Consider the following 14,221-nt stretch of genomic DNA (forward strand, 5'->3'; position numbering starts at 1 on the left):
AAACAACGCAAAGAAAGTTGCATTGTAGCGAAAAGAAATTATATATCATTTTAGTAGAAACAAAGCACTTTTAAAAATTTTGCATTGTTTTGTAAAGAAATAATTACAATCTGCAAATAGTTTTGATAATGTTCTATTATTTATTTTCTTCTTTAGAAATTTGTTAATGATGCATAAATTTGTGTTTCATTGGTCAAGATTTGACTGTTTAGAGGCTAATCATTCTCCCAGGGATTTTAGACTTTTGCTAATTGCCTTGGTACGGAATCCTTGAATATTGGAGAAAATATTATGAGTACATTGTAATTTTTACTCACTGACTTGTTACTTTGTATAATTTTCTATGTTCCGGTTGTTACATGTTCAAGTTTTATATAAATTGGTACTTTTTGCCACATGTTCTTTTTAACCTTGACAGTATTAAACAAATTTTGAAATAAATCTTGAAATCTAGACAAGAAAATCAGTTGTAGATAGTCTCTACAATTAGGATATATACCAATAAAAGAAATTTTTCCTTTTTTTCATCTATATAATTGTTCAGTCGGAAATTCTCCGGAATATCTTTCAGAACTTCTCAAAAAACAAACTCAGACAAGGAACTTGCGTTCTTCAAATTCCGTTACTGGGTGCTTCGTTGTTCCCTTCAACAAGCGCAAAACGTTCAGTGACAAAAGTTTTAGTACTGTTGGACCTAAACTCTGGAACGAATTGCCTCTCGAAATAAGGAACTCAGACACATTAATGTTTTCAAAAAGAAGTTGAAAACTCATTATTTTATAAATTACTTTGCACTCTTTTAGAGCCTGTGACTTTGATTTTGAAGATATTGTGATACATGAATCACGGATGATTTTCACTGTGCAAATACATTCGAATATGAACAATTTTATCACTGTTTAATACAAAAGTACAGTTGTTTGTAATAACTTATGGACATATCACAATAACTCACTTTTACTTACTTACTAACAAAACATCTATCTTACTGTATTCTAATATTCTAATATTTTATTAATCTTATCTGATGCCTGATCGTTTGTTTAATACTTACTAAATAGTTTATTCACAATGATATTTATGCTCATTTATTTCTTACATCTTTAAAATGTCTTAATTTTTAGACGCATTTTTTTATGTTTGTAAAACGCCATTGAATATGTTTTACGTAAAAATAGGCGTTCAATTAAATAAAACAGTTTCAAGTTTTCAAGTTTCTTGTAAATAAATATTACTTGACTTGGCTTAACTTTGAGGTACCCCCATATTGCGGTTCTTTCATTGTTTCTAACAAAAACATTTTATGTCAGATCTGAACTATTATTTGTACAATACAAATTCAACTACTGTAATGTAAAACAAAACAAATAACTTCTAAATAATGTGTACTGTTAAGTATGGATGTGGCCTACCCTATAAATTGTAGTGAAAAAATGTCATTTTCTACACACACAAAATTATGTAAGGGAAAGTTTTCATTGAATGAAACTGAAACTGTTTTATTTGATTAAACGCGTATTTTTACGTCATACATATTCAATGGCGTTTTACAAACCAAAAAATACGTTTAAAAATTAAGAAATTTTAAAGATGTATGAAATAAATGAGCATAAATATCATTGTGAATAAACTATTTAGTAAGTATTAAACCAAAGATCAGGCATCAGATAAAATTAATAAAATATTATAATATTAAGATACAGTAAGATAGCTGTTTTGATAGTAAGTAAGTAGAAGTGAGTTATTGTGAAATGTCCATAAGTTATAACAAACAACTGTATTTTTGTATTTGTGATAAAATTGTTCATATTCGATTGAATTTACACAATAAAAATCATCCAGTTCATGTTACCACAATATCTTAAAAAAATCACAGTCACAGTCTCTAAAAGAGTGCAAAGTAATTTATAAAATAATGAGTTTTCAACTTCTTTTTGAAAACATCTTATGTGTATGAATGCCATACATTAGTCTCAATTTATCCGATAGTAAAACATTATACATGGTCATTGGTTGTCTTTCAGTGAATGGTATTAACCTTTCCAGTTTTCTCTTACATCTCAGTATTAAAATAATACGGATATTTCCTTGACGGGAACGAACTTTCTTTACACCTTATAGATATATATTATCAGAACAGAACATGCATTTCATTTCGATTATATGTATTACATTTCATTCTGATAAAAATGTTGTCAATTTACAGCAATGTCACGAAGAACTAACAATATTATAAGATTCTTTCACTGGTTGTAGATCTATGCAGATGAGAATACACGGCTCGAGACAACGAGTCAACATTTACCAGAGAGCCGGATATTTCCTTCCGCGCCTTCAACCGGGGACAGAAACTTTTTTTGCATACCATATTCAAGAAAAAAGGTAAAAGTAAAATCAAACAAATGACTTAATTTTTAACCATATTTTTTATCGCAGCGTTCCGTAAACAATCAGAGACAAAATTGACGGTTGATTCTGTCATTTCAAAATTAGAGGGAATGTTCATGGTCAAAACACAGGCTACGGCCGAAGAACCTACGTTATCACGCTGGTTAGACAAAACGACAGTCCTCGCGTTGTTACGTCAGACCGAGCGTATTTGATCGCCAAGGCTCGAGAAAAAATGGCGAATTTTGACACCAATTGATGGTCAGGTAAGGCTTATTTTCTTCCTTCTATTTTCACTTGTATGCACATTCTAGTTAAATGACTAGTCTTACGGAATATCCACACCATCTGTCCATACGCCGAAATATTCTATATCGCTAGAAAACGAATAGTTTCGTAGTAAAACGCAACAAAGTTTGTTGTGTGATGTTCAAATGACAAACAGACATGTAAAATTGGACACAATTTATCATCGCATTATCAATATCAATGTAATCCAGCCATCTTCGGGTACCTAAACAGTCTATATAAGAGTAATGTTGCTAACGAAATAATTTTTGACGGAGGTATTTCTTATAGAAATAATACTTTTGTTAATCAGTAAAGAAAACTGACTTTTGACAGAATTCTATCACAAATCCAAAAGCTTGACTTTTTCTTTAGCGTGCCTGGGCAAAAAACAAACAAACAAACAAACAAACAAAAAAACCACCAAAAAACAACATTTATACATGTCATTCATATCCGAATGTTAGTAATTTTAGTTTGAGACCCAAGTTTCGAACTCATTTTCCCTAGTTTCTTGTTACCTCTTGACCATTGCATCCGCTCTCGCTGTTGTGATATTTTAAGTCGAGGAAGGTACTACTGTCAAGGTAAAGCTAGTGGAACAACAGTAGTTCTCACAAGAAGGTAAAATTCCATGATGGGCATATTAATTGTTCATGCAAGAAAAAGCTGGAAGCTAGAACGTGACTTAAGGCGTAAAACATTAAAACTTAAGTCATTAAAGTGAAATGACAGTCACAAACGCTTTGCTTTATATTTTCAGATTTGTGCCATTGCTTAGCAAATCCATGCAGGGGTACGAAATCGCCTGTTCTGTATGTGTCACGAATCACATCACCGTAAAACAAACGATAAAACACACGTATGTGTTACAGCCTAGTGACAGTGTTAAACATTTGATGATACATGTTGACGAAATAATCGGAACACATGTTCACAAGAAAATACCTTTCTTGGTCTATGTTGACAAATAATCGGAACACATGTTCACAAGAAAATACATTTCTTGATCCATGTTGACAAAACAATCGGAAAACATGTTCACAAGAAAAGACAAACTTGAACGGCAGAAACGACTACATCAATTCAAGACAACGTGTTGCAGGTGTTCTATGCAGGTATTACCTAAGCGTACCCAGTTTGTGGCCGCAATTTCATGGAAAATAGGTGTCGGGATCATTGCAGATGTGTGCATTCATATGCAGAACGACTTGGATACAAGAATGGTATGCGATAAGCAGTTCTTGCATAAAGGACCTCTTACTCTGTAAGAAAATAAACCGCTGACGGAGAAAAGTGAACTTTAAGAAAAAGTGGATTACTATATAATATTATAGTTTACACGTTTTTCTGTAGACTGCATAAAGGCGATAGGAAATCCCTTGATTATACAGTTTGTTATCCATTCATTACTTTTATTTCCTCACATTTGAGTAGAATTGTTAGTCTAGCTCACTTCTCTTATGAAATAATTGCACCTACCAAGAAAACATATTTTGTGGTTTTGTGCCATATAAATAATTATAATTTTACAATATAAATCTTTAGAAAAATGTAATATCTTTGTAATTTGATATAATTTGGACAATGAATTTATGTGCATCAGCCCAGATCTTACGTCATTTTTTATTTAATAAGCCTAAAGATGATTCCACGTTTAGCCTCACCCAAGGTCAGGGTCAGTATGATATTTTCAGTATTATTTCATACACGAATCTTTAAATGGCCGACTAATATTCCATGCAAGTATCCATCCTTGTATATCATTCAGTACGCCGAAAACTTTCACTTTCTATGCTCAAGATTAATTATAAGTAGTCAAATTTGTGGAAGTCTTTTTCTTGTTAAGCATTTAATTTTTGGATTCAATATTATGATGTTTTTCTCAAGTATATGATAAAAGAATATCAAATTCATGTACACGGCAGTTGTTCAACTGTTTTGATAATAAACAGTTTGATATAAGGTTACTGGAATTAACCAGGCCGTACTAGTACGTAGGACAACTGAATTCAAAGTCTCGCCCGCCTAGCTCAATAGGGAGAGCAAAGATGTACGGATCGCGAGATCATGAGTTCGATCCCCAGTGAATGTATGTTCATGACAATTGATTGTTAAAGGATAAGTACATATTTGGCGTTTGTTTTAGGTAAAAATCATTTACGAAAGTGGTTCTCGAACATCAACGGTGTAATGCGATCGGTATCCCCTAACGTTGCATTTTAAAAAGTGCGTTTAAACGGCATAAAGAATACATTCGTCAAAATAAGTTCTGTAGCAACCCATTACAGATGTATACAGTGTCTTCAGGTACCAGAAGATGGCTGGATTACGTTGATATTGATAAACAGAGGACAAAGTGTGAACAATTTTACATGTTTCATCGTCACTAGAACGTCACTCCCTAAACTTTGTTGCGTTTTACTCCGAAACTATTCTGTTTCTAGTAATATAAAATATTTCGGCGAATGGAGATATGGTTTGGATATTCCGTAAGACTGGTCATTTAAGTAAATTGTGCATACGATGGAAAATACAAGGGAAGAAATATGCCTCACCTGAATATCCTTATCTGAATTCGCCATTTTTTCTCGATCCTTGGCGGTCAAATACGCTCGGTCTGACGTAACAACGCGAGGACTGTCGTTTTGCCTAACCAGTGTGAAAATATAACAACATTGACTTTAGGATTCAAGAATTATATGCATTTGAAAGAGAAAGTAATTGTTAAATAGACATCTTATTCTCCAATTATTTTTGCATCATACCACGTTAGCGCATAATGTTTAAATGTCTGTAATAATTATACAATGTAATTGGTACTACATTATGCACTGTATATAAGTGTGCGAATTAAGTCGGTACGAACGCAAACCATTTCGTCTGCATACAGGTTTTCGCTGGGTATTTACTGTACTACATCTCTCAGGCGTCAAACTATAAACAATGTTTTAAATACAACCTTTGCATCGCTATTGACAACTGGTTTGATGGATTGTAAAACTCGTATTTCATTAGCGTAGGTAAATTTTATACACGATTGACCTATTTATACCTTTGCTATCTCGGACTTCATCCAGGATTCTGTCATCGTCTCTGCTTTTAATGTCATTATGTGTGATATGACTCTTTGTCTGAACACTTACATTGATTTAGCAACTAGCTATAACTCTAAATCAACTTCGCGTCGTTTGAGTTTTCCTTCTATTTCTACATGACCGCAAATATTTTGGACGTGTAAAAAATAGTCCCATATTTATTTTTTATAATCTTGATATTGTGCGAGTATATGGGCAACTGATAATCACTGTTTTAAACAACAAAAACAAGCAGCAACGAATTCTAGAATAATTATGAACTTTATATTCACATTCGAAATATTCGGAATCACTCCGCTCTAGGGTTAGGGTTAGAGTTTAGTGTTTAGGGTTGAAACCTAGTATTACATAAAGTTGATTAGGGAAAACCTTTAAAAATCTTCTTGTCTTTAACAACACTGCACAGAACTTAGATATTTGGCATGTAGCATTGTCTAGTGGACTTCTACCAACAGTGTTCAAATCATGACCGGTCTATGCACAATGAAATGTTGATTCTTCAGGTGTATCGGTTGAAGTATCACTCAATAAGCACTGGCTATCGGTCCTTTCAGGGCTTTGATTATCATTATGGTATTCTGTACTTTTGCATTCGAGTTGAAAAAAAAAATAGTCACGATGCAGAATGTCGCACTCTATTTTGGAAATAGCAAAGCATTTTGCATTTTCATCCTGTTTCAACATTTTGCATTCTCAGGTAAAAAGCAAACCAAATATTGATTGTGTTTTTTTTAATGTTACAATATATCACGTCGGAGAGAATACGTTTAGGCAAAATACATATTGATTATAGAATACTACCTCTGAACCTTTAAGATTGGAAAACTGGTAACCATATCTTAAAACGCATATATGATTGTTTGAAGAAGTTGGTCATAAATCTGGGTCATAAAAAGCGAAATATGACCATAAGTAACAAAAGGTTGCATGATATATGTACTAATGGCCCTTGTCAATAAGTTTGTGAAGATGACGAACAACTTTTTTAAGTTTTACAATTCCATTTAGGAATTTCAAAGACTGACAGGAAGTGCATCAAAACAAGGAAAAGAGATTCAGTAAGAAGAACACAATAACCAAAATCCAAAAACCTTACAGCAGTGTAAACACGGGTGTGCATATAATAAAAAATTACGTTAATCTGGTTTTCTAAGCATTCTAGCATAAAATTGCTGTTCTTGTCATTTTATGGGGGTGTTTAAACAGAAGAGAAAACGTGTGTTAACAGAGAGAATCTCTCGATCACACCTTTTTATATATGCGCGTTCCGAGGCAAAGCGTAAACGTATTACGGACCCAAAACGGATAATTCAAATAGAAATAACGTCAACGTTCAGGGACAATGTATTCATTTATGAGTTTTTACGCTTTATGATAGAATAGCGTTAGCGCATGTTCATTTCGTGTTTTTACATCTTCCGAATGAATCCCTCGGGATACGTTTGTATCAACCAATCCTTTGGATTTCTGCAGATGTTATAAGACAAAAAAAAAGAATAAAAAAAAACAGGCGTTATTCCTAAAAAGAAAACATCATTCATAAAATATTAATTCCAGAGTTGTGAACCTCGACAAATGCGATATGATTATTAGCAAACTAGACCTGATTTTTCTGAAAGGAATTGGAGTATGCAACACCACTCACAACCGAATCCTAACCCTTAATTAACATAAAAAATATTAATTAAAATCATTAAAACTTGGTGGGGGCATACTTTATCAAAAATAGTGCTTAAGTGATTGACATTGTTATTTACAATGTGAATTGTTATGAGAAACAACCAGTTTAATTTGAAGTAATTTCAATGTTAAAGCGGTTGCGCAACGAAACTTTAATCTGCGATTGGTTGTAAAAAAGGGTGCTGAAACAACGCTGTAAGAGTCGTTGTATATGATGTTAATTTTAACAACTCAGCGAAACAGCTGTGAATTTGTCAGTCAAGAATAATTTGAAGGAGAAAATAATAATTAAATATCTATTATACGAAATGCATTCTTTTTATTTTTACAGAGCAACATAGAAGCTCATTCCTATTTCCTTCCGACGACGACAGAAGAAGAGTAGTTCTCTTGAAGCAGGAAGCCGGAAAAGGTACTGTAATGTGCTCCCGCCATCGAAACGTCAACGTCTATATTGTGAACAGAAATATCGTCTCCTTTATGTAACTGAAGAACAATAGTCTGGCTTGTTGTGTCATAGCCCGCCTCGGCTCCGCTTACATACAAAGTACTAACAGGCTGCCCGTTTTTGAAGAACTTAGCATGCGCATTCACATGGTACAGTGACATCAGAGTAACGGAAAAGACGTAGGTTCCGTCAACGGGGGCAACAAAGTTACCATTGTGGTTGTTATATGCATTACCAAGGTTTGTTATGGCGTGGTCGAATACGTACGTTTGATTGACTCCGGCGTGTGTCACGTGATTTGTTATAGCAGCAAAGAAGGCGACCGGGTTCTCGTTTTCTGCGCGACGAAATCTGTTGCGCTCGTCTGCTTTACCTAAGAGCAAAATAAATGTTGATGTAAATTAATAGTAATAAACATAAAATAAACGTAAAATGCGTATAGCTAGTTTACACATAATATTAATTTAGATTTATAATATCTGTAATGTAATTGTTACAATAAAGCATGTAAAATACACGATTGCAAACTGTCTAGAGCACCACGTCCCCCTTAAGGTGTTCCAAAATGAATATTTTCTGTATAGAGATCTCTCAGGGTTAGAAAATATGAAGTCTTTTTGAGTTTCGCAAATGTATTAGTAACCGGATAAAATATGATTGACGGTCTGTTTACCAAGTTGTTTGCGAAGGTTCTGATTCTCTTGTTGTTGATCCTTTTCTCGTTTCTCGAGATATTCCACACGTCCGAGAAGGTGTTGTACTAGCTTTTCTGTGAACTCCAGGCGTTGTAGTAGGTTGGCATCGTTGCCAGGTAGAGGAGACAGACCCGAGGTTTCTTGTGGGACATCATTTCCAAAGTTCACTGCCACAGAAACTACGAATATACTGCACAGAACAAGAGTTATGTTAAAATCCATCGTTTAAACAGCTATGCTTTTGGATTATTTGAGCTCTTTCTGGCGAGATAAGAGTACAAGGTTATCTTTTGTATCAACTATCTCTCCAAGTGCGTGCTTTAACTATCCTGCTCAATTATGTCAATGAGATAAGGACTATCTTATACTCTCCCGCCGTCTAAAAATTTCACGACTGAAAAGTCATATTCCTACAACTATTCCAACATCCTGCACACACTAAGTGAAAGGAGTGAAAAAGAGTAGTGTTCCGGAATGTTAAGGACGTGTGCGGACTGTTCTAAATAAAACGTAGTGCAGACAACAGTCATAAATATTATGACAATGAAATGCAGGCCTTGGTTCCTATGGATAGTCTCAATAGTGCTGGGTACAAAAGCAGAACAGTGTATTATTGGCTGTTAAGTGTCTGCAAGTGCGTTAAAGCGCGTGTCCGTTCGTCCGTGCCAAGCAAAGCGTTTTTTAATATTTGGAAAAGTGTTTTCCTCTTTGAGATGTAGTGTCACGTGCAAACCCTGGTTCCTATCTCAAAGTACGGGGGTGGGGTGATCAAAGGACATGCCAGATCCTTTCCGAGCAGTAACCGTTGTGACACGCAAAGGGAATTCTGTGTTTATAAGTAAAAATAGTTGACTTAATAAGAGGCTAGTGTCTTGCAAGACCGATGCGTCTGTCTCAATGGCTGAAGGTTTTACTTTGTAACCTCTGTTCCGTACTGGCGTGTTTGCTGACGAATTTAGAGATGAGGGGAACATAAGTCCCGTCTGGTGTGGATGTGACACGGATGTACTATCAAATGACATTCCAGAACCGCAGGTAGATGACGTTTGGCTTGGAGCCACAACGACGTTTTGAAAAGGAAACTTTCGGCGAGCAGCCATAACGACGTTTGTCCAGACAGACTTTTTGCAGGTTGACGTTTGTCGATTCGACGTTCGGCGGAGCGATGTTCAGTGGGATGCAAAATAATTCTTTATGCATAGGTCTCGTATTCTATACTCCGACTAGGCTAATGTTTTCCTAGACGAACGTATAATAAATCATTAGTCCTCCACTACTGTTTCGCTAATCATGCGGGGAAGTTGCCAGTAAATTGCATCTAGGAGAACAATTTATTATTCGTATAGCACTATATTAATTGGCCACAGTTACAAAACTGAAAATTGTGTTGAAAATGGCGTTTAAACTAAAATAAAAGAAACAAGAACTGTCACTATATATATATTAGTGACAAATGCCCCCGAAGCGTGCTCACGAATGCTACAGTTGTTTGCGCAAAATAAATAAAAAAATAAATAATGACCTTGACTTCGACCCGAGAGATCCGGATCATGCATAGAGCATATTCTCAGGCTAAAATAGTTATTTGCACAAAATGACTTCTAAATCCATATATAAACAGCAAAGTTAAAATAATGACTCCATGCAGAAAACCGATATGACTTTCACCTTGACCCAAGAGATCCTGGGATTAGATGAACATTTGTTCAAACTTACTTCAAAATCCCTCCATGTTCCAAAAAGATATGGACCGGACCCGAAAAAAATTACATATCATTTTGTAACCTTGACCAGAAAGACCAGAGTCATAAGCGCGACATACCTTCTCAATATGGTTACCAATACGAAATGCTATATATTTTCGCCTTGAAAAAAACAAAGAATATATTATCTGGTGAATAGTTTGATTTTTTAACCTTTAATCTTTAAAAAAATCATTTTTGTTTAATTTCTTTACGATGGATTTAAACCACTTTCTATTCAGTTAAACCTGCAAATACACAGCGTCACATTGTTATTTTGAGGAAGAGAAATAGTTATATATGACAATGATAGAGATTTATTGACATTATACAGGGTGTAAAAAACAGGAAAGTTAGTTAGAAACGTAAACCACTACAGCAACAGTATGGAAAGTTAGGCATGTATAGATTTTATAGGTGGTACGGTGGTCTGTTGATAACACGCTTGACTGTTAGTCAAGAGGTTCAAATGTCCAGGGTTCGAGTCCCAGTCCAGGTACAAAAAGTTGCAAAGGAAAAATTATCAAAAATTGTAGAAGAAAAGGACATAATATGTTTGTGAGAAATGTGTTACAAAGATGGGAAAAACTGATAAAAAGGAAACTTTTTTTTTATATGTATGTATGTTTGCCTTGTTTTGTGTTATCTGTATGTTTTACATTCATGTATGTTAAAAGGCATTTTCTTTTGTTTGTGTTGAATTTGTAAATATTTGTATCTTTGCAGTGTGTTCTGTAAAGCACTTTTGAACTTGTACATGTGCAAATAAAAATTGTATAATAATAATAATAATAATAATAATAATTTTAATAATAGAACCGATAAGATTACTAGTATGCGATTTTTCCTTTGATTTAAAGATATTTTAAATTAACATCGGGAACTGTAATATCATCGGTGGCTAAATGAAATATAATGAATGCTAGTCACGAATGCAAGTCTTTTTGGTAGTTCTGTCAAAAATAAAGGTCGATAGTTACAGTTTTAATATGATTTTGTTAGGACCTCATATTTTTTTGTAGTAAAATTAAAAAAAACTGGAAACTGCACACAGGTCGCTCAAGTTACTATAAGAATGCAGTTATAAAGATTGAATGTTACTTCTTGTGCGTCTGTACGGGTACAGTGGGCCTTCTAGCTAATCATCCAAGAACCGCAAACGCAATTCACGTGTTTGTCAAAGTCCCGGTGTGGTTATATACGTTAAAACGCACAAGAAATAACAATTGATCCCTTATATTTATTGATATTAACCAAATGAATTTGTACACTATTTTTTCTCTATGTTATTTTATTACCTAGGCTTAAACTGTCGTCCCATGTTTATTGATAGATATCGGTTTTGAGAATTTGGAAAACTTTGGTTTGAATTATTTAAACAACTTTAATACTGATTCGCAAACTGCGACCTTTGACCCTTTTAAGGTATTTTGCTTCCTTGTTCTTTTTTGCGTTTTTTTTCTTTTACAAGACGATGATTAGTATCAACGAGAGGGATGTCGAAATATGCGATTGGTATTTACAATTTTTATCCCTGCTTCAATCATCTAACTGTCACAAAGAGTTACATTGTTTCGTGAAATACGCAGTCGTTTCAATTATTATCAGATCTCACCATGTAAAGTCTTTGTTAACTAATCTATTCACCAAAGTAATAATGTATTGCGTCCAAAAGCAAACGTCACAACGTAAGAGTCTTATACCATAGGCTACACGAGTTAAACCAGTACTTGTTGACATCTGGACCACGGGCGTTGCTGGTAAAAGACATAGAAGACGATGGCTGGGAGATGATTTTCCGCGCCACATCCGGTAACAGACAAAATGTCTATGAAGCATGGACAGCAGGTGCTTACTTCATTTACATACATTACTACTAAAAGAGTCCATGTTTTACTGAAACCAACGTTTGATAAGTAATTCCGTTTGCTTGTGTTCAAATCATTTTCCCAGACATCTGGATCATTTGGTAAAGTGTGATACATTACTTGGTACAACAAGACAAAGAGCGGATTATTTGTCATTTCATAACTATACGTGATGCAATTTAGCAGAACATTACAAATACCTCATAATATTTTCGTACATAATAAATTCTGCAACAGTAATTGCATGAGTTTAGCTCAGCTCAGCTCAGCTCAAGCACCAGGGTTGACACTAGTACCTACTAATTATACCTTCCTCATAGAAGAGCTGAATTCCAATAACTCTGCTTTAAGGCAGGGATGACTTGTTCATGATCTGTAATTGTAGTACACGTATTGCCATTGTCGAGGATGTGATTGGTCAGTTGCTTTATAGGTTGGAGTCATTATATAAGCGTTACAGCCTACCCTACTGTAGAGATTTTAAGTATTTGAATTTGATGTATGACACATAACCATAAGTGTTTACATTACTTTTTCAAACAGTCTTATGCATGCAAGGCATTGTCATTTTTTTCTAATACTTATTAGAGTGAAGCAGTGAAGGCTGGTCTATTTATAGCCTTGGATAGAGATCTTCGTCTTTAAGAAACCAAATTTAAGGCCGGTCGCTTTGCTCCTTGATGACGAAGATATCAATTCATAGACCCGGTTCTATATATAGTGAATATAACGGATGACTTTAAAACGCAGAAACACCGATTCGCTTATTCAGTTACCTTGATCAAGGTACAAAAAAGCTATTCTTTTCATTTACTAGGTGTAGGTACTTGTGTTGACAAAAATATATCATTGGCAAGGTCATATGCGAGCCACTACAGAAACAGTATAATCTCAAACTGGGCCAATATCGGTATAAAATATGTCAAATATGCCTACTACGATAGCACGCAGGAAGTTGTCTAGGTCTTATTCAACACAAGCGGAAGTGGCATGAACTTCTGGTTTGACAAGACTCGTGTTATTTCATCTAGCTACTCGGATCTTACTGCGTCCAATGACTTCAACTTCTTCTCGATCCCAGGAGAATTCATTTCAGGACATCGTGCACGATGTTTCTTTATTAACAGAAATTACGGTTAGTGTGATTTAGACCGTGGGCACCTTGTAGTTTCGGAAAATGAACCAATTAACACATGCAATTGGGACAAACATCCAACATACCCAGTTCCTTTATTCCAAGATCAATTCAGTGGACTACTGGAACAGAAGAATGTTCGGACGAGCTGATTACATGGCAATATTCATAAAAACTAATTAGACACTTAAAGTCATCTACAACAGGAAATATATGTGCAGACTTCAACTATTTTCTTTGATTTTACTTTTTTTGTTACAGTAAACTCGTGTATATTCATGGGGGCTACTTTTCGTGGTTGAGTAAATCCAAGAAGTTAAATCCCAACGTGCTAGTAAAATCCCACTCATTTTATATTCAAAATTTAAAAGCCGCGAATTCATATTCTCACGAAATAACCGTTTAGGCCAAAACCGTATGAGCATTCACGATATAAAATGATTTAACAGTACTCCATAATCGTAAACCATCTTCGCAAACGTGACATCTTTTTTTTCTAACTATTCAGGTCATTTCGCATATGCACTGAACCGCAACTGAACCAAAATGTCAGACTACATGCTTCTACACATTTTCACAATATTCGGTGTAAATGTGAAACCTCTACTTGTTTCCGAAACGAAAAGAAACAGTATCAGTTCGGACTCGGTTTCGGTCCGGTGAATATTTGAAATGACCCTTAAGTTAAAATAAATCATATTCAAAGTAAAAGATTTATTTTCATTAAGTCACCAAAGTATAAAAACATAGATACACGTAACTCCTTATATCTTAATGACTAATCTTCTAACAAACGTTTCTTCAATACTTGTATTTTTCCATTTCATCTATCTTGAGGAGGCATGACCTAAATAAATTTAATACTTACATTGCTTTCAA

General features: G+C 34.5%; 1 protein-coding gene across 1 annotated transcript; it reads right to left on the reverse strand.

Moving 5' to 3' along the window:
• Positions 1 to 7,753: 7,753 nt before the first annotated feature.
• Positions 7,754 to 8,927, reverse strand: LOC123537117 (cerebellin-1-like). Its single transcript, XM_045320685.2, has 2 exons — positions 8,576 to 8,927; positions 7,754 to 8,275 (listed from the first exon to the last, which is right to left on the reverse strand). The coding sequence occupies exons 1-2, from the start codon at positions 8,817 to 8,819 to the stop codon at positions 7,806 to 7,808; spliced, it is 714 nt and encodes a 237-aa protein (XP_045176620.2). The 5' UTR covers positions 8,820 to 8,927; the 3' UTR covers positions 7,754 to 7,805.
• Positions 8,928 to 14,221: the final 5,294 nt, after the last annotated feature.

This window comes from Mercenaria mercenaria, chromosome 17 (assembly GCF_021730395.1).
Source record: "Mercenaria mercenaria strain notata chromosome 17, MADL_Memer_1, whole genome shotgun sequence".
NCBI classification, from domain to species: domain Eukaryota; kingdom Metazoa; phylum Mollusca; class Bivalvia; order Venerida; family Veneridae; genus Mercenaria; species Mercenaria mercenaria.